Source organism: Myotis daubentonii, chromosome 3 (assembly GCF_963259705.1).
Source record: "Myotis daubentonii chromosome 3, mMyoDau2.1, whole genome shotgun sequence".
NCBI classification, from domain to species: Eukaryota; Metazoa; Chordata; class Mammalia; order Chiroptera; family Vespertilionidae; genus Myotis; species Myotis daubentonii.
Window position 1 is genome coordinate 156,948,578 of NC_081842.1, and position 21,096 is coordinate 156,969,673.

A 21,096-nucleotide genomic window follows, 5' to 3' on the forward strand; every position below is an offset into this window, starting at 1 on the left:
GAGGGAGGGGGTGATGGGGGGACAATGGAGGAATAAGGACACATATGTAATATCTTAATCAATAAAGAAAAAAAAAAAAAGAAAAACATTTTTCTAAACTTCCACCTAGTACTGGGATTTTACTATGTAATTTGTAATACCTTCACCACGTAAGAGCTTTCTTAACACTGGAATAAAGAATGGACTTTCATTTTTGTGCTGGAAAAAAATAAAAATAAAACGGAATCAGACATCTATGGTTTCACTGCCGTCTGGAGACAAAGGCTGCCTACCTGCTGAATTTCAAGGACTCCCAGCCGCTCTCCAGGGCCTATTTTGATCACACTGATTTTCGCCTGGACTGGGGGTGGGCGGGGACAGGGAAGGAAGCAGCTTCAGTGTCTGCCAAGGCTCTCAGGCTTGCCTGTCACGGCCTTCATTCTGGGCGTAGGAAAGGCGGACTGTCTTTAATTTGCCAATATTGCTCGAAAGTTGTCGATGGAGGCTGAGGGGAATGATTTGATTCTTTTTGGTTTGTTTTTCTTTCTTTTTTTTTTTTAAAAAAATTATTGGTTAAATGCTAATTTATTGTAGGTATGGTGAACACTGTGGTGGTGTTAAGGGAAAACGAGAGAGCCAAGGAGCTAATACAAAACTAGAATGGTAATGCGTGGAGACGAATGAACTCCTAACGCCTGTCTCAGGTGACAAGTAAACAGAGAGGCCACGTACCAAACCCTACATCCCATTCAGCTTGTTCTGAGGCCTGCATTCTGACTCCGCTGCTCTCCACCATTTATCGGTGTTAGGGGATGAGAATCCTGCACCCTACATTTCCCAGACAGAATGTAAGGTATTGTTTTGAGGCCCCACTGGGAGTCATTTTTCATGCAATCCCACATGAGCCAATCCTTCTACATTAGCATTTCTCTGCAAAATACCCCACTGCCATCTCCTGACCTCAGAATCCTTATTTCCTAGCTGACATCAAGGTTCACAATTTTCTCTCTAAAAATATGCACTTTGTCAAGCTGTCTTCCACATTGATGGTGATAATACTCTTGCTTCGAGAGAGGGCTGTGAATGTCAAGTGGCCCCCAAACGCCAAAGGACCAGAGAGACCACAGACGAGGCAGACAGTCCTGGTTGGTTAATAAGTTTGAAAGAAAACTTAGTGCAAAAACGCAGTCCTGGACAGCAGGACACTGGGGTCTCCGCGCCCACACTCAGACACAGAATTTTATGGCTGAAGCCAGGGGTCTGCGTGTCTGGAGAGGAAGATGGACAATAGTTTGCTTTTCGGTTAATTTACCCCCTCCTCCCCCCTTTTTTTCTTCTGACAAGCATTTATAAAGCAGTCCAGGTCCGAAGCTTAGTTGAATTAGGTTGGGATTAGTGAACAAAGTTTCCAATAGTGGTGAAAGGTGGCTGCTATAAAAACAGACTAAAAGGAGTGTGAGCCCAAGTTCAAATCTAGAGAAAAATACAGCTAAGGACACACTTTCAGTGTCATATCCCCTGCGTTCCATGGCCAGCTGACTGGTGACAGTAAGTCATCCCTCAATATTCTTTCTCTTTTATCTGTAGAATAATGGGACTTTTGAATTTTAATTGGGCCTAGGGTCTCTAAGGAAAAAAAAATATTTCCGCTTCCCTTGCAGCTTAGTTATGGCAATGTGACTGAATTCTGGACAGCAAGATATAAGAGGAAGTATTATGAGTAATTTCTTGGAAGGAAGGAAGTATGCACCTTTCTCCTTTTACCTCTTCCCACTGGTTGGAATTCAAGTGGTGATGGCAAGAGCCAAAGCAGCCATCTTGGGCTATGAAATTCTAGGAATGAGTATCATGCATAATAGGGCAAAAGAAAGGTGGAGTCTGTGTCCCTACCATTATGGGGGACCATACCAGGGAATGCCTGATTCTGGACATTTATAAGCCTCTGTTTTGCTTACATTATCTGTGGGGGTGGGGTAAGAGCAAGGAAGGCAGGTGTTCTTTTCTAAAATATATTTTTTACTGATTTCAGAGAGGAAGGGAGAGGGAGAGGGAGATAGAAACATCAGTGATGGGAATCATTGTGCTATATTGTAAATCAGAAGATGCCTTAATCAATAAGCCAAATTTATTTGGAGTACTATTCATTTTCAGTAGTACTAGCGGGCCCAGAGGAACTCTTGCTTCTCAAATTCTGAGGCCCAATATGGTGGAAGTCTTTTCAATTTATATGTTTTTCAGCTCTTTGTTTTCCAAATTTGGAATGAGACTTCCGGACCTTCTGAGAAAAAGTCCTGTTGCTGGGACAGGGCCGTGAGACCATATCTCAAGTCCTGGCCTGGCGCCAGCACTGACAACTCTGTCTGGGGCATAGTTTATGGCCTCTCTGGATGGGGAGTAGTCTTATTTTCCCTATTAAGCAAGCAAATGTTTACAGAAGCCAGAATAGCAGGGTTAAAATTTTAAACAGCAGTTTTTACCCAAGATGGAGGTTACTATACTTCATTTTAAACAGCGGTTTTTACCCAAGATGGAGGTTACTATACTTCAATTGATCGGCTGCCTCCTGCAGGCACCCCCACTGGGGATTGAGCACGCAACCCAGGCATGTAGATTGACCAGGAATGAAACCAAGACCTCCTGGTTCATAGGTCGACATTCAACCACTGAGCCACATGAGCCGGGCTGGGGAGGCGATTTTGATCATTCACAGCCAAACCCTATTCCAAGCTAATACAGGAGGTACCAGGTGGATGCATGGAAGCAGGGCCTGGACATTCCTCAAACTATCCCTCTGAGGTAGAGGGTTCAATCATCATCACTATTTCACTTGTGGGAAACTCCTTCAGAAAGGTTAGTGAAGTTCTTCATTCCAGCGCCCTCCTGCATGAGCTCCTGTCTCTTCTTTCCCACCTTTTAGGCAGTGCTCCCCTCTTATCAGTCTCTCTCACAATCCTGAACAATATTCTGCCTTTTACTCTCATATGTTTCTGTTTTCTGTCTCAGGTAGACTGTGAGAACTTGGGGATAGAAAATGTCTCCTTTGTGACCCCCTCTCCTACTTACAGCGCAAAACAAAGCACTACTTAAATTTCAGATACTTCGTAAACTCCATATTCCAATTAATTTGGAATGTACCTTTGAACCCCACTCACTATACTGATTCCTGTGTTTTTCACTCTCATCTTCAGACTTTGTATTCTTTAGAGAAATGACCTCCACAGGGGACTGAATTATAACACTCAATAAAACAGTGATTCTTAACTTGAGAAGAAGAGGGAACTTCAGGGAGTCCAACCACTCTGAAAAGTTTTGTATATGGGAATATGAGCTTTTGTCTGGAAGAAGTTTCATAGTTTACATCAGAAGTTCCCTCCAAAATCACGACCTCCCCCCACCCCGTGCCACTGACCTACAGCAAAAAATTAAATAAAATCTTTGGCTAAAAGAACACCTAAAATATGTTGCTGGGTGGATAAGAGAATGAACAAGGCATACTTGGACAATTCCATTTGTAAAGAAGATAAATCCACATATAAATCTCATGTTTCTTATGTCTGAAGTGTTGTTGTTTTTTAAGGTTTAACTTTCCATGGTTTTAAGAAGTAACCTTAATCCTTAATCCCAATTGCAAAAAAGATCAAACATACACCAGGAATAAACTGAAGCAATGCTTTATTGCAACCACAAAACACAATCCAACAAGGCATCAACACACAGAGATTGAACAAATGTCTCTTTGAACAGAGATGTAGCAACCCCACCTTTTCAAGTCCTTAAAAACAAGTACTCAAACCAGGAATCAAACAAAGCATCAGAGCAATTTTAAAAATATTACACCATCATGAAGGAATGTATATAAAAATATTCTGTACTAGTAACAAGGCTTTTTGATCTGTAACTCTTGGCAAATTTCTTCAGAAACAAATTGTTATAAATACAACCATAAAGTGAAATAATGCTTTTTTTTTTTTGGAAACAACCAATTTAAAAGCAATTCTATGCAGAAAATACCATTACCCCCTGTGAAAGCCAGCTGAATATGGATGGATATCCCCAATACACAACAGGGTTTTTCTTTTCAGAGCTATGGTTCTGCTTCTAAAGGGGCCAAGATGCATGTTCATTTCAAAAATCGCAGCATATCCCAGTGAAACCTTAATAAGGTCAAGTGGAGGACCCTCTGTAAAAAAGGGTGTCAGCAATTCCATCCCAGTAACACAAGCTCTAAGGAGCAGAGGAACTCAAGGGAGACAGCAATCCCTTTCTCTTTCTCCCCCTCCCCAAGTCTGTAATCAAAACATGCTCATCCCATTGAATTTTTAAAAGAATTTTGGGAAAGCCATCTATGAAGAAACGAATAATGTCCTTATGACCTCAAAGCTTTTCTGGGGAAGGGTATCTACTCATGTCAAACATTGATTTCTTTGTGCTCCCTTTGACAAACTCCACAAAGAAAACCATCCTATCCACCTGTGCTCCTTGCTCCTCCTAGCTGAATTCAGGTCAGCTGATGGATTGCCTAGTCTATCCAATAGGATAACGTTTCATTTGGTTGAAATTCTTTACATATACACATGTATGTATTCTGTTTACAAAGTTTCATCACATGAAACTAAATTATGTCATTATGTATTTTTGAGGTCTGAGACCCCAATTTGACTGTACTATGAAGAGTTGTTCTTTAAATGCTTTGACTGCAGAGGTTTTACATGATACTCATAGATTTTCAGAGCAGGCCCCAACTTTAACTGAAGTCCTGTCAGCACATCATTTCTTGTCATCAATAGCAGGGATTTTCCATCAATTTCCTATAATGGAAGCACAGGGGAAAGTCAACATGTAAGTCCAAAAGCTCAAGAATAATGAAACAAAAAGGAAGTTCAAAGGAAAAAGTCATATTATTGTCTCCAAACTAAAATCATGACTTGTTCACTTATGCCAAAATGGGAAAAATTGAATCTTCTATTTTTATCTTCCATCTTCTATTTTTTTGGATTAAATACAAGAGGTAACTGTTCTTGTTTTCAAGATCACATCACAAATATCTTTAAAAACTGACAGTAAGTTTGGAGTACATATCCTTAAGGATAAAAAATATTGCTTCCAAAAGGAATAATGACACTTTCCACTTATAATATATACTAGAGGCCCGGTGCACGAAATTCATTAATGGGAGGAAGCGGGGGTGGGGGGGTGGGGGGAAGGGGAGGTGGGGTCCCTCAGCCCGGTCCATGCTCTCTTGCAATCCAGGACTGCTTGCACCTAACTGCTCACCTGCCTGCCTGCCTGCTCGCCCCTAACTGCTCACCTGCCTGCCTGCTCAGTGCACATCATATTGACCAGTCATTCTGGTTGTTCCACTGTAATGGTCACTTAGGCAAATATATTAGAGGCCCGGTGCATGGGGGGTCCCTTAGCCCAGCCTGCACCCTCTCCAATCTGGGAACCCTCTCGCAATCCGGAACCACTGGCTCCTAACTGCTCACCTGCCTGCCAGCCTGATGGCCCTAACTGTTCTCCCCTCCTGGCCTGATCACATTAACTGCCTAACTGCTCCCCCCTGCCAGCCTGTTCCCCCTAACTTCCCTCCCCTGCCAGCCTGATTGCCCTAATTGCTCTCCCCTGCTGGCCAGATCCCCCCTAACTGCCTATCTGCTCTCCCCTCCTGGCAGGGTCCCCCTGCCTATCTGTTCTCCCCTTCTGGCCTGATTCCCCCTAACTGCCTATCTGCTCTCCCTCCTCTCTGTGTCCTTTGGACCTCGGCACAGGCATGCTGAGAGCTCTTCGCTGTGGCCCTGCCCCTGTCCTGATTGGTCATTATGTAACAGCATCCCGGCCAATTTGCAAATTCCTCTATTATTAGTATAGATTATAGTTTATGCAGAATGTTGGGTATTTAGTTCCTAAAATAACTCTATAAATTAGGACAGGCAGGGATTATCATCTTAGTTTTACAGGCAAACCAAGAATCAAGATTAAGAAGTTAGGAAAGGATGGCACAGGATCTGAACTCTCATCTGTCCATAGCCAAAGCCGATGTTCTTTTCATAACTTAACCTGTTTCTCTTGACACTTAGAAGTAAATATGTGTTGCTTAGATGTACCACTGGGACTTAGGTTTTCTGGAATCTTGTCAATCACAACAGTGGACATTGGAAAAATGACTCACTCACTCTGAACTCCTTTCCTGCCCTTTAAAAGGAGAACCATCCTGTCGCAACCTAAAAATCAAGCTCTCATGCTGAGGGCCCCCCCATACTTCCTCATAATGGATCATTGAGATTCCAAATAAGGTAGTGAGGGGTAGCGCTCTGCCCACCACAAATTCCCTCCTCTGTTCTCAGAGTCCACTCCCCATACCCTTCAGATACCCAACCAGGTATCCTGCACCTCAGCTACCCTGGAGACTACAGAGCTTTGGGGTAAATAAAAATGGGCTTCTCATGCAAGATATGAGGACAGAGTGTTGAAATTGGTGTGAAACTTTTGGAAAGGAAACACTGAGAACGCTGACTGCACCTTATGTTTGTTATCACTTAATTGTGGGAAGAAGCTGAACTAGCTTTTAGGGAACCTGAAAGAGATGAACCAGCTGTGCATGCTTGGTAAACTTTGACACATCTGTTTCATCATTCTACCCATGCACATCTGTACCCACCTCCCCCAATGATGGACAGACAAGGGGACACATGTGCACCAGGAAGAGAAGACGCTGCTCTCATTACTATACAACTGAAGCTACATAAAACTGTGACCCCTCCTACATCAGGGCCAAGGGGGCCATTCCTTCACACTCCCTCATGTGCTTTGCTAGGCCAGGCAGAAAATTTGCTTTGAAGGACTCTGTGTGGGGGAGAAATATCACTGGGCTAGGGGGCTGGAGAAACACCCACTCTGTGACTTTAGGCAAGTGTCTTCCTCCCCTCTCCTCGGTAGGTAATAGGGGACATGGGATTTGGACAGGATTCCATGAGATACCACCTTTGCAAATGCTCCCTGAGCTGTAAGTTATACAATTACTTGTCCTTATTCCTTCACAGAACCATGGTCCTCATTTCAAATACCTAACATGAACCACAGCAAAAGGACAAGGAATTACTTCAAACTAGTCTGTGGTGTTTCTGAGTGTTAGAAGCCTTTATTTCATCATCTACTAGAAAACAAAATACCCCCATTAATATGTAGGAGACAACAATTCAAAACCATAGCGCATAACAAAGCAATTTGTTGATAGGGCAATTGGAAAAGTAAGGACATAGGGATGGAATTTCTAATTCTAAAGTATTTTTCGAGGAGAGAAACCAAGATGGCGGCATAGGTAAACACTGGAGTTTGCCGCCTCGAACAACCACTTCAAAAATACAACTAAAAGACGGAACGGACATCAGCCAGAACCACAGGAAGGCTGCCTGAGTGGAAATTCTACAACTAGAAGGAAAGAGAAAAGCATACTGAGACTCAGAGGAGGCACAGTGTGGAAATAAAATACTAAGGTACAGAGGTGCACACGGAGCGGGCTGGCGGCTGACGGTGCAGTTGTCGTTTTCAATCGGGAGGGAGTCTCAGGCTCGGAGAGCCAGTTCCGGGTGAGTCTCTAGGGACTCAGACTCATACAGGAGAAACTGGACTGTCTGGCATCGGTCAGAACTCGAGGGCAGCTTTCTCTCGGAGGGGCTTGCAGAGATTACCGGGACATTGAGAAGCGGAGCCTCTGAGAGCAGCCATAACTGCTAGCCCTGCCCTGTTGATCCTACAGGGCCTGCCCTGCCCAAACCCTGCAGGGAGGCTTTTGCTGGATAGCCTATGGCAGAGGCTAGATTAGCACCTCCCTAGAGATCCAGGAGCCAGTGTACCCAGAGGTCAGAGTGGGACCATCCAGTTTGCAGCTCCATGGAACCATAAAGGACACACTCAGGGGGCAGACTCAGTGAGCACCAAAGCCCCATTGAAGCAAGTCTTGCCCCAGAGGGGTGTCTCCAGCACAGAAGTTCTCCCACTGCAGACACAGTTGATTCTCACAACCAATTGGCCTGGAGGTCAATTCCTCCCAGTGATACCTACAACAATCAAGGCATAACTAAAACAAGACTGTGCACAAAGACCACAAGGGGGTGCACCAAGAGTGTCCTCCTCAGGTAATTGGGGAGGCTGAACCACTGGGCCCTAGAGGACACTTAGCACAGGAAACAACTTTATCAACACAGGGAAGCATAAAAAATGTGGATACAAAGAAAAAAGACACAAATGACAGAAATGGAGGAAAGCAAACTACTGGATATAGATTTCAAAACCACACTTTTAAGGTTTTTCAAGAATTTTCTAGAAACTGCCGATAAACTTAATGAGACCTACAAGAAATCTAACGAGACCCTCAAGGTTGTGATAAAGGACCAACTAGAAATTAAGCATACACTGACTGAAATAAAGAATATTATACAGACTCCCAACAGCAGACTAGAAGATCACAAGAATCAAGGCAACGATTTGAAATACAAAGAAGCAAAAAACACCCAACCGGAAAAGCAAAATGAAAAAAGAATCCAAAAATACGAAGATAGTGTAAGGAGCCTCTGGGACAGCTTCAAGCATACCAACATCAGAATTACAGGGGTGCCAGAAGAAGAGAGAGGGCAAGATATTGAAAACCTATCTGAAGAAATAATAACAGAAAACTTCCCCTACCTGGTGAAAGAAACAGACTTACAAGTCCAGGGAGTGCAGAGAACCCCAAACAAAAGGAATCCAAAAAGGACCACACCAAGACACATCATAATTAAAATGCCAAGAGCAAAAGATAAAGAGAGAATCTTAAAAGCAGCAAGAGAAAGAAGGCCAGTTACCTACAAGGGAGTACCCATACGACTGTCAGCTGATTTCTCAACAGAAACTTTGCAGGCCAGAAGGGAGTGGCAAGAAATATTCAAAGTCATGAATGCCAAGAACCTACAACCAAGATTACTTTATCCAGCAAAGCTATCATTCAGAATAGAAGGTCAGATAAAGAGCTTCACAGATAAGAAAAAGCTAAAGGAGTTCATCACCACCAAACCAGTATTATATGAAATGCTGAAAGGTATCCTTTAAGAAGAGGAAGAAGAAGAAAAAGGTAAAGATACAAATTATGAACAACAAATACACATCTATCAACAAGTGAATGTGAAAATCAAGTGAATAATCTGATGAACAGAATGAACTGATGATTATAATAGAATCAGGGGCATAGAAAGGGAGTGGACTGACTATTCTTGGGGGGGGGAGGGGTGTGGGAAGAGACTGTACAAAAATTGTGCACCTATGGATGAGGACAGTGGGGGGGGGGTGGTAAGGGCAGTGGGTGGGGTGGGAACCGGGTGGGGGGAGCTATGGGGGGAAAAAGAGGAACAACTGTAATAATCTGAACAATAAAGATTTAATGAATCAAAAAAATATTTTTCTTCTTTTTCAGCAGCTAGTAACCCCAAAGATGGCCCATCAGTCAAATCTGCAAGTATGAGAGTTGGCAGAGGAGCTTCCAACACCTGGAAGTCACGGGAGCTGTTCTGAAGGCACTGTGAGGTCACAGGAATCTGAGTCACAGGTCACTTCAAAGCGCATGCTCTCGCTTACGCGCTGAGATGACACAGACCTACTTGGAATGCTTTAGAAAGCCGCCAAGCCCTTCCTGCTCTCCATCTTTCCTTTGCTGATGTCTGCTCTTACTTCACTTATTACATATTTCAAACCGGCACCAGGAAGAGATGACACTGCTTTCATTGCTATACAACAAGAAAATTTCCTTGATTAACTGAAAGTGAATTTTTAAAAATGTTTGCTGGCAAAAAGTCCTACAACTCAGCATTTCTGTCAAAAGCCAAGTATGTCTGTGAAAAATGCTGAAATTGGGATTTTATTTGAGACAAAATGGAAAATCATATTCCACACTCCAATTTGATTTTCCCTTTGTTCAGTAGCCACACTGTAATTCACCTCAGACTAGGGTTCAAAAGAAAGCTCTACTTGGAAATCCTCATTTTAAAACTTTTGAAATGAATAGAGTTCAACAACAGAAATTTCCTATTAAATCAAACTATAATAGCTCAGATGAATGGGAGTAGAATTCAGCATAATGGAAATGTGAGCTTCCAGGTCAAACCACAGTGTGAACCTTGTCTCCACAACTTACTGTGTGACCCTGGGTAAGGGACCTAACATCCCTAAGCCTCAGTTTCCTCACGTGTGAAATGGAAGTAAACCCATGAAGGATTCTGGAGATAAAAAATGATGCATTCATGTAAGGCAACTAGCACAGTGCCAGACATATAGGAGACTCTCAATGCTACTAAGTGGAAATGTGCGCGCTTTGAAAGAAAGGAGATGTATTTCTATTCCAAATCCCTCTTCTGCTTCCTTTCTGGAAGAGTGCTCTCTACCTGAATGCTACCCTTGGCCAGAGGGATGCAGGAATATTCCTGTTCAAGTTTTAAAAATTTATTAAAATTTAAAAAATTCAAAGGCTCATAAAACATTTATCTCATAAAAATCGCAAACACAGGAATACTCCTTGAATTAAGAAAGCTACTCATTTGTTATGTAATGTGTATAAAAGTTTGCCAGTCTGTATGGTGCACTAGAATGAGCCTGAGAGTGTAGACTGGAATACAGGAGTTCTAATGCAGACTCCAGCAGTAACTCTCCACAAGGAACCAGTTCCCTGGACCCCATTCATTTAGTATAAATGAAGAGTCTGAAGTGTGACCCAATCCCATGATTCCATGTATATCATGATTAAAGCCCAAATAAAAATATAATTCACATCTTGGGATCCTGTCCATATATCTGTGTTAAAGGGATAATCATTTGCTAGTTTCAGTGAAACTTTTTTTTAAAATATATATTCTATTGATTTTTTTTTTTTTACAGCGAGTAAGGGAGAGGGATAGAGAGTTAGAAACATCAATGAGAGAGAAGCATCAATCAGCTGCCTCCTGCACACCCACTACTGGGTATGTGCCTACAACCAAGGTACATGCCCTTGACCGGAATCGAACCTGGGACCCTTTAGTCCGCAGGCCGACGCTCTATCCAGTGAGCCAAACCGGTTAGGGCAGTGAAACTTTTAACATTACTTCTGTCTTCTGTCTTCAGGGAAGAATAACCAAGTGCCTACTGGGCAATAATATTAAAAATGTTTGTAGACTTAATAAGTTCCAGCAAGTACTCATGCATGGAAGTAAAGTTTAGAGATGACAGGTATAAATTCCCAAAGAGGACAAGACCCTAGATCTAAAAATAAATGAGTAGGATCCACAGATATTATACCTCGGTAGATAAGCATGTTTTAGAGCAGCCATTCTCAACCTGTGGGTCTTGACCCCTTTGGGGGTCCAACGACCCTTTCACAGGGGTCGCCTAACACCATCGGAAAACACATATATAATTACATATTGTTTTGTGATTAATCACTATGCTTTAATTATGTTCAATTTGTAACAATGAAAATACATCCTGCATATCAGATATTTACATTATGATTCATAACAGTAGCAAAATTACAGTTATGAAGTAGCAACGAAAATAATGTTATGGTTGGGGGTCACCACAACATGAGGAACTGTATTAAAGGGTTGCGGCATTAGGAAGGTTGATAACCACTGTTTTAGAGCAAGACACTATTTTATTGCCTACTAGGTTGGGCCAAGGACAAGTTACTTAATCTCTCTAAGCCTCATTTTCTTATCTATATCATGGGGGGGAAAGTTGCTACTGTATTTCACTATTGAAGTATTATTGAGGTAACATATGTGAAGTAGAATTCCTGACATCTGCTTAGCACTCAATAAATGCTATTAAAAAAGTATGTGAAAAATCTTTACCTATTTACTTTTCACTCTTTCTCTCTGCTAACAATCCACTCCTAGGTAACTCTTTCAATTGAGCCTAATTTTGGTATGGTGCATTGGAAATGTACGGTAAGAAAGATGAGGTGGGAAGAGAAGAAGCTAAGAGAAAGGCTAGAAAGAGAAAAAGAGTGACCATCAAGAAAGTGGCACAATAGCGAGGTAGAGCAGGAAAAGAGTTGAAGATAAGTCAATGGGGTTTATGATGGTAGGGCCCTGACTCAGGAGGTCATATTCATGGTGGTGGTCTCTAGTGTCCCAAATACAGTGCAGAGGGAAAGAAGGGTCAACTTAGAATCAGAAGACTTTGTCCTAAATTAAAGGTCAAACTCTGCTCTTCCTAGTTCCTTATGTAACATGTGGCCCATTATTGTCCTCCTCTGCAAAATGAGATGTTGGGACTAAGCTGACTGCTGTCCGTTCCAGTTCAACACACTCTCAGATTCCAACTCTGGTCTCTGATAAGCATCAGACTCACCAGCCTCCCAGGAAAGACTGCTGTAAAAAAATACTGCAGCAACTCCTTACCAACGGCGTAGAGGAAGCTGATGAAATGGACTTTCTTCTTCCACTTCAGTCTTCTCTCTCACATTTTCTCGAACTTTCTTTGTAACAACTCTCCTGCCATTCACTATCTGGCTGCAAGTGGTGACCAGTCTGAAGTTTCCCATTCCACTGCTTACAAAGGGGACAAATTTCCCAGAGGAAGGGGAACCTGGTCTGGAGCCCAGGGATACAAAAGTGGAAAATCCTGTGTCCAAAATGGGGGTCACATCAAAAAAGGAAGAGTGGAATCTCCTGGATCTACCCACATGGCCAGTGGGGAAATAATCTCCCGAAAAGAGGTCTTTATCTTCAAAGGCATTGTGAGAGCCACAGTGTGGTCTCTCAAACCACTGTTCCTCCTTCAAATCGTTCTTGTTTCTGCCATCTCCTCTATTTTCTCTTTTGATGTGGCTTCTTATAGACTTGTCATAACTGTTGCGTTTCTCGGCATCAGACAAGACTGCATAGGCCTCAGACACTCGTTTGAATTCCTCCTCAGCTGCCTTTTTGTTTTCCGAGTTCTTGTCTGGGTGTACCTGAAGAGCTAACTGGTGATAAGCCTTCTTAATATCAGAAGAGGAAGCATTTTGAGGCACCCCTAGTACTTCGTAATAATTCACCATGTTTCATTAAAGGATCTTTCCTCACCAAGACAGAGTTTATTTTCTGAAGCGTTTCCATATGACTTTGAAAAGGAAGATGGTGAGCTACTCAAGTCTATACCAAGACCCTTTGAATCTTATAACAGGGTTCCGGAACAAAGTCTCTTTTGGGAGAAATTCCTCTTTGCTGTAGGTGTCCTTTGCAGTACCTCCTCCCCTCCCTGCCCTCTGTAGCTCACTGTGGGTGGAGTGATTGTGATGGAACATTATTAGCCAATGACTCTTGGCTGATGCTGTGCTTGCCTTGTATTCCTATTGGTGGAAAATTTTGGGTGGATAATATACATGCTGGGGAGATTTCACCTAATTTAAATATATATATGTATGTGTGTGTGTGTGTGTGTGTGTGTGTGTGTGTGTGTATTAATTTCAGAGAGGAAGGGAGATAGAAACATCAATGATGAGAGAGAATCATTGATTGGCTGCCTCCTGCATGCCCCCACTGGGAAGAGAAGCTAAGAGAAAGGCTAGAAAGAGAAAAAGAGTGATCATCAAGAAAGGTGGAAAAATAGTGAGGTAGAGCAGGAAATTGAGCCTGCAACCCGGGGAATGTGCCCTTGACCGGAATTGAACCCGGGACCCTTCAGTCCCCAGGCTGATACTCTAACTACTGAGTCAAACCAGCTAGGGCAGATTTCACCTAATTTAAATATCCAACACTGAGAAGCTTGTTAACAGGGAGAGAACATTTGTGCGGCTCTAAAAAGAAGTCTTACCTCATTTATTAAAGTAACAGTCTGAAGCAAAATGGGTCTTGCACTTAAATCAGGCACAGAATTTATTTTGGATCATTTGAGCTGATGCCTTCAGTGACTTAATGGTATCTTTCTGTATTATTTAATATTTGCTGCTGGCACAAAGTGGTGATAAAAGGGTTCTATCTCACAAAAAAATCTTGTACACATTTTTGATGAAGGAAAAAGTATGAAATTCAGTTCATCAAATGAGGTAACTGGGTTATAGAAATCTCTGACTAGATTTTTAAAAAAGAGTAGGTTTACGAAACAGAATTAGAAATGAATGTTGCCCATGCATGATCAGATAAAGCTTCTTCACTTCAGGTGCTTTTTTAAAGTTAGCCTTTTTGAAATTTCTCTGTATTTAACTAACAATACCACAAGAAAAGCTTTAAAATGGCTTTAAAGTTCAAGTGTAGCGAGGGCTGCCGGTTGCTTTTTTCCTAGGACACACAACTGCACATTTCCCAGACTTCCTTGCAATTTGGTGTGGTCATATGACCACATTCTGGCCAATGAAGGGACTGATGTGCACCTCTTTCAGGTCCTGGCCAATGAAACCACCTAGGTGAACTCCTCCTTGCTCCTTATCCTTATAGCAACTAGATAGCAATACCCAGATAATCTTGAAAACTTCTGGTTGAAGATGATAGAACCTCCATCCTGGATCCCTGAATTACTATGAAGCAGACACCCCCAGAATGGACTACCTATATGATCAAGAAATAAACTTCTACTTTAATTAAGTCATTATACATGTTTTCATCTATTGTGCCAGCAGTTAGTCTACTCTAATACACCAACCATTCCTACAACTTCACCTTCATTCTTAGAGCCTACCCTTATACTATCATCAACCAGAAGAGTCCCACTTCTACAACACTGAAAGTTAAATATCTGTTCTCTCACTCCTCACTCCCATTTATACCCACCTTTTCATTTCAACTCTACTTTCTCACAGCGGTTCTCAACAGTAGCAAAATTACAGTTATGAAGTAGCAACAAAAATAATTTTATGGTTGGGGGTCACCACAACATGAGGAACTGTATTAAAGGGTTGCGGCATTAGGAAGGTTGAGAACCACTGCTAGGGTCAAAAGTCCCCTCAGGATGCTCTTTCATACTAAGTCTGCACCCTCTGGTTGGCCCTCTTAGGCTATTAGCCCTCTACTGTGCTCAAGCCACAAACACCCCATCCAGGAGCAATGTAGCTTTTCTACTTCTATACATGGTGCAGCTGAGGGGGAAAACCAAGAAATCATGAAGATGAAACATTATACTTGTGCAGTGTACCAGTATCACTCGGGTGTAGAATACCTTAACAGTTCTCTTATTTATCCTTGGTCAGCTCCCTCTTCCATTTCCCTTGGTGGTCACTCTTAACCTTCATTTGCTCTCCTCTAGTTGCTCATTAAAATTCTACCCATCCTGTCCACTCTAAGCAGAGGAACTTAGCTCTTGTTTAACCAAGGAAATAGAGACTGTTAGGAGCTACCTAATGTCCCTGAGGACGAGGGCAATTATAGCTGTAGCTACATACATCCTCACCTATACCCCAGAGCATTGGAAGGATAGGGAGGATAGAGGAAGATATCCCAGTCTTGCTCAGAATTAATCCTTTCATATTCTCTCTGTTAAAAAAATAAAATAATTGAACTTATTTGAACTACCATGTATGTTATGGCTGACATTACGTTGTATTGTGGTAAAATATATATATAACATGAAATAGGCCAGTTTAACTATTTTTACATGTATAATTCAGCATTAATTACATTTGCAATGTTGTATAATTGTCACCACTATTTTTCAAACTCTTCTGGATGTAGGCAAGTGGAGGAAGAACCAGTAGCTTAAGGGTCCTCTAAGCATGAAGAAAATCCATTAAATAATAACTGCCTCCTCCTTCTCAGCCCTTGATAACTTAAACAGAAAATCCATTAAATAATAACTGCCTCCTCCTTCTCAGCCCTTGATAACTTCTAATGTACTTTGTGTCTGTATAAGTTTGCCTATTTTAGGTATTGCATATAGCAGTAAATGGAATCCAGGCACTATTTGGTTTATCTTACTTAGCATACTTTCAAAGTTCATCCATGTTGTAGCATATATCAGAAGTTCTTCCCTTTTTATGACTGAATAATATTCCATTGTCTGTGTATACCACATTTTGTTTATACATTTATCTGTTCATGGACACTTGAGTCGTTTCCACCTTTTGGTGATTGCTAATAATGCTGCAATGAAGATTGCATGCAAGTATCTGTTTGTGTCCCTCTTTTCAATTCTTTTGTGTGAAATTTCTGGGTCATGCAGTAATTCTACACAACTTTTTGAAGAACTGCCAAACTGTTTTCCATAGCAGCTACACCATTTTGTATTCCAACCAGCAATGCATGAGGGCTTCAATTTCTCCATATCCTTACCCCTCCATACTCTTTTGACCTCATCCCTTTCCTTATCCTCAGAGAGTTTTGCGTAATTTAACTGTCCTCAATTTCATCCAATTTTAACTTGTCCAATTCTTTTGGTTACTTTCCTGCATGTAAATCAGATTGTCTCTTCCCTCATGAGGAAAGAGCCTTCATGCTTAGAGGACCCTTAAGCTACTGGTTCTTCCTCCACTTGCCTACATCCCATGTCTCACGTCTCAAGTCTCACTCACTCAACTTGGGGGAAAGTGTCATTCATATTCCTCCCCCCAACTCCATTGTTATGCACAAGCTCCATTGGGCTTCACCTTTTTGACATATTTGACCTTGTTAATCACTGCATTTTCCCTGAAACTCTTCCCTTTATGAGTTTCTATACAACCTCTCATTACTGGTTCTCTGCCCACTTCCCTGAGTGTTCTTTCTCAGTTGCTTTTTCTGTTGCCTTTCTTCTCCTATAAAAACCGTGGTGTTCTCCTTGGCCTTTTTCTAAGATCCCCTTCAAAATGCCTCTCTCATTCTTACTCCCTCCTATGAGTGCTGATGACTCTCACATTTCTGTTTCGAGGCCTTACTTGAGCCCTGAGCTGTATACGAGATATATCTACTGACAGGCCCTCACATTTAATGCACTCAAAACTGGGGTCATTATAGCCCTCTAAAATTTTCCCACAAACATCCTGGTTAATGGCAATACTTTATAACCACCAAACTAGAAACCTGGCAGTCACCCAAGTCTCCACGGTCTCCCACCTGTGAGCACTGAGCTCAGTTCTGGGGTTATAGCAGAGAACCAGGATAGGACAAATCTTCAATCTCCATTGTTAATGTTCCACTAAATTATTCTGACTGCCTTCCTAGACTCTCTAATCTATCTCTTACCTTCCATCCCCAATGGAACTGTTATAGCATCTTTCTCGCCTTTGGTCTCCATGTCCTCCAAGCCACTCTCCACACTACCACTAGACTGATCTTTCAAAAACACAAGTCTCATCATGGCACACCCCACTTACTATCCTCTCTTAGTGCCTGACAGGCACAGTCCTCTTAAACCAGACTGTCTGTTAACTGGACCCCTATTTACCTTTCAGTACAATCCCTGGACATTCCCTGGACCACTCCTCTTACTCCAAGGTATTTGGAGTTCTCAAGATAAACTATGTTATTTCATGTCCCCATGCCTTGTTTTTTTTATCCTTCCTCTGCCCGAAATCCTCTGTGCTTCCTTCAGATGGTTCTCATACCTATAATGGTTTCAGGTGGTTTTTTATTATACTAAAAGAATCTACACTAATAAAAGAGAAACATGCAAATTTGTGTCACTCTGCTACACCCACCAGCCAATCACAGTGACTATGCAAATTAACCCACCAAAGATGGTGGTTAATTTGCATATGCAGGTGTGGAGCGAAAACTGAAGGCTCCAGCCAGAATGAAGACTGAAGACTGAAGATGCTTGGCTTCTCTGCTGCAGCCACACCAAAGGCCTAGGTCCTGGATGCCAGAGAAAAACCGGTGCCAGCAGCCAGGGGAAGGAAGGCCTATTGTGCGAATCTTCGTGCAATGGGCTTCTAGTACTTACAATAATTCTTTTACTGTAACAGTCTTATATTTATTTTAATGAATGTTAGAAAAAGCTGTAACAACCATGGAAACAATATGAATAAGCCCAAAGAAGTACCAGATGCCTGTCTATATCATAATGTCTTACAACTGTTCTCATTTCAAGTGAATGACTTAAACAACCTTTTAGGATTTTTGGTTTATGGAAATCTATTTCAATCAAGAATTCAAAAGATTCTTTCCTTATCAGTTTCACTTTCAATTATCTTGGCCATTTTCTTATTTGCTTTTTAACTTTTTTCTATGTTTTTATGAGATGAAAGAACATATCAGCAGAGTGTGAGCTGACACTTCCCATGTTCATTATGCTACAAAATATTTTAAGCATTTCAGAAGCCTTCAGTTGTGAAAGAAATATCAGGTAGCAGAACACCTTGACTATTTTCAGTACTTAGTACTATGAAATGCTGATAAAGTAATAATAGTTATTTCCAATTTGTGGGGTTTCAGCTGGTCTGATTCAGAGCTAGATTTACCATGAAGCTAATGAAGCTTAAATCTGCGGGGGCCCTGAGGTGGTCTGCTAGAAATGCGTAAGCTTTAGACACCCCTCCCCACAAAGCCTGGCTTTGTCCTGAGTCTTATTAGAAACAACAGGCCTGGTGAAAAAATTCATGCATGGGTGGAGTCCCTTGGCCTGGTTGGTGATTGGGGCCAATAGGGGGTGGGGGTAGGACAGCCTGCCAGGGTGAGGGACCATGGGAGGTTAGCTGGCTGGGGGGAGGGACCGCAGGAGGTTGGCTGGCTGCGGGAGGTTGGCTGTGGAAGTGCACTGACTACCAGGGGGCAGATCCTGCATTGAGCATCTGCCCCCCTGGTGGTCAGTGCATGTCATAGCAACCAGTCGACTGGTCATTCAGTTGTTTAGGCTTTTATTTATAGAGATTATCCATCTGAAATCACCACAGTTGAAATCCATCTGGCCATGACTTAGAACACATGCCCAGGGTCGCTCTGACAGGCTTCCCCACTCGACTACTCCATCTGATGTGGTTAGTGTTACTTGGCACTTTGTAGCAGTAAACATTTTTACTTACATTTATTATGTCAGTGGTCTCAGAAACATATCAAAATTTAACCAAAAGTTATCTGAAAAGAAATGCCAATCTCTGCATTTCAAATTAATGGCTTAAACAACCAGTCAGGCATTTCAGAGTGAAATACTGTTCTTATTTGGTTTAGGGGAAATGAGGAGATAACAGAGAGCAAAATTAATTTGTCACCTTGCATTGCACATTATTTTGTCATGATGCTCTGAGAAAAAATTATCTCATTGATACACAACTGTTCTTAAAACATAATCACTGATGTCATTTACTTATAAGTTTGAGGAATCTGAACAATGTAAATTACATGACATTGATTGAATGGCAGATCTTCTTTAGAGTATGTATTCAGTACATATGAGTATGTGAATCAGAAAAAGGTAGAAATGACGTGACTACACTACAAATGGGCAGAACTATCTTTGTGGCTTGCAGTTGGGGTCCAGTTTAAGTGATAAAATTGCTGAACTGTACTGCAAGAATGCTTCCACTGGCCACTGCAAGTATTGTCAACAAAGGCGGCTTTACACCAACGAACAGTGCTCATTTAGCCTTCAGAGTTTTACAAAAATGAATCTGATCCTCACTGTTCTGTGAGGAAGGTGGCAATGTTCTTGAATTAGCTTAGTTAAAAGGTCTTCTCTTGAAAACTAATGCTCTTAGAAAAGTAAAATTTCTAAAAATTTTTTGACTCTTATAGCCAGGGGCAAAAGCCAATTTGTTATCATCTAGTCATGAAAATTCAGCTGTATATACAACAGCTGAAATGGTTCTGTGCCCTATGCTGTGCCTAAAAGCATGCTTCATGAGGGCAAGTTCTAAAATAACAACTGACTATTAAAGCAGGAGCTTGAGCATATGCTGCTTGGTTAACTCCACAGCCACTACAGAAATCTGACTCCTAGAAAAGCAAACCCTCCAGGATCACCCAGTGAGTCAGTCAGTCAGGAGAAAAGAAACCAACAGTCATGACTCTCACACATGCCCCTCGCCACGGCCCAAGAGGTCTGTCTGTTAGAAGACACGTGGGAACGTGTCACCACTCCACCATGTCTGTGGGAAAGAGAGACAGGAGTGACAGTGCTGGAATCACTGCCCTCTTTAGGAAGGGCTCCCACTGCCTCCGGCTCGATGGGTCAGTGAACCCTTTGAGCACAATGTTATAACGCAGCCAGTGGACCCAACTCCCCTGATGACACAAACTACATGCCAGCTTGAGAGAGAATGACATCACCGATCATAAGACGAGACTGGCCAGAACAGCAACACAACCCAGCACACACACACACACTATGGACACTAGGTCACTGGTATGGTTGTAGACAGGGGGTGGTGCAGGAGCCCAGGCCTTCCCTTTTGACAGTTAGGCCTGTAGCTGTTGCTCACACAAAAGGCTCAGAAGAGGCTTGCCAGAAGAAAACTTCACGGAGATCACTGTACCAGAGGGAAATTTAATGGAGATAACTATCATGTGGCAGTTTATCTGCACAGAGAAAAGGAGGCTTCACAAAGATCACCAGCTTATTCCAGATGCCTCTCTATACCACAGGAACATGGACACCTTTCCTGTCTTTTGGACAAATGTCACTCAACGGCCTGACATCTTCCAATGGAGCATGCTGCTAGAAAACCACATCAAGTCTAGTTGCTAAGGCAACACAGTATCCAGGTGTGTACTGTGAGACCACACTATGAAGACAGACACTCTCCTAAAAGTCAGCCCATCTGAGTGGAGACATGTGTGGCATCACTGTCAGTGCAGACTGCTATAACAAGACACCACAAACTGGGTAGCTTAAACAACAGAAGTTTATGTTTTATAGTCTGGAGGCTAGAAGTTCGAGGTCACAGTAGCAAGGTGGTTGGGTTGCTGTGGAGGACCCTTTTCCTAGCTCGCAGATAGTTACCGTCTTGCTCTGCCCTCACATGGCAGAGAGAAGGAGCAAGCTCTCTGTTCCCTTCTTTTCAGGGCACTAATCCCATTATAAGGGTTCCATCTTCCTGACCCCATCTAAATCTAATTATCTCCCAAAAGCCCCCAATGCCATCACATTGGAGTTAAGGTTTCAACACACACACATCTTGGGGGGACACAAACATTCAGCCATAAGACATAGCCATGAAACTAAGCTCCCACATCATTGGGAACGTGGGAACGTGTCACCACTCCACCATGTCTGTGGGAAAGAGAGACA

The 21,096-nt window shown here is 42.2% G+C and overlaps 1 protein-coding gene across 1 annotated transcript in view; it reads right to left on the bottom strand.

The window, feature by feature from the left end:
- Window positions 1-3,634: 3,634 nt before the first annotated feature.
- SAMD13 (sterile alpha motif domain containing 13) overlaps window positions 3,635-21,096 on the bottom strand; it is a 53,831-nt gene continuing 36,369 nt past the window's right edge. The window contains exon 4 of the mRNA XM_059689044.1: window positions 3,635-4,787. Coding sequence (XP_059545027.1) covers window positions 4,644-4,787 — 144 coding nt within the window. The 3' untranslated portion in view covers window positions 3,635-4,643. The remainder of the gene's footprint in view (window positions 4,788-21,096) is intronic.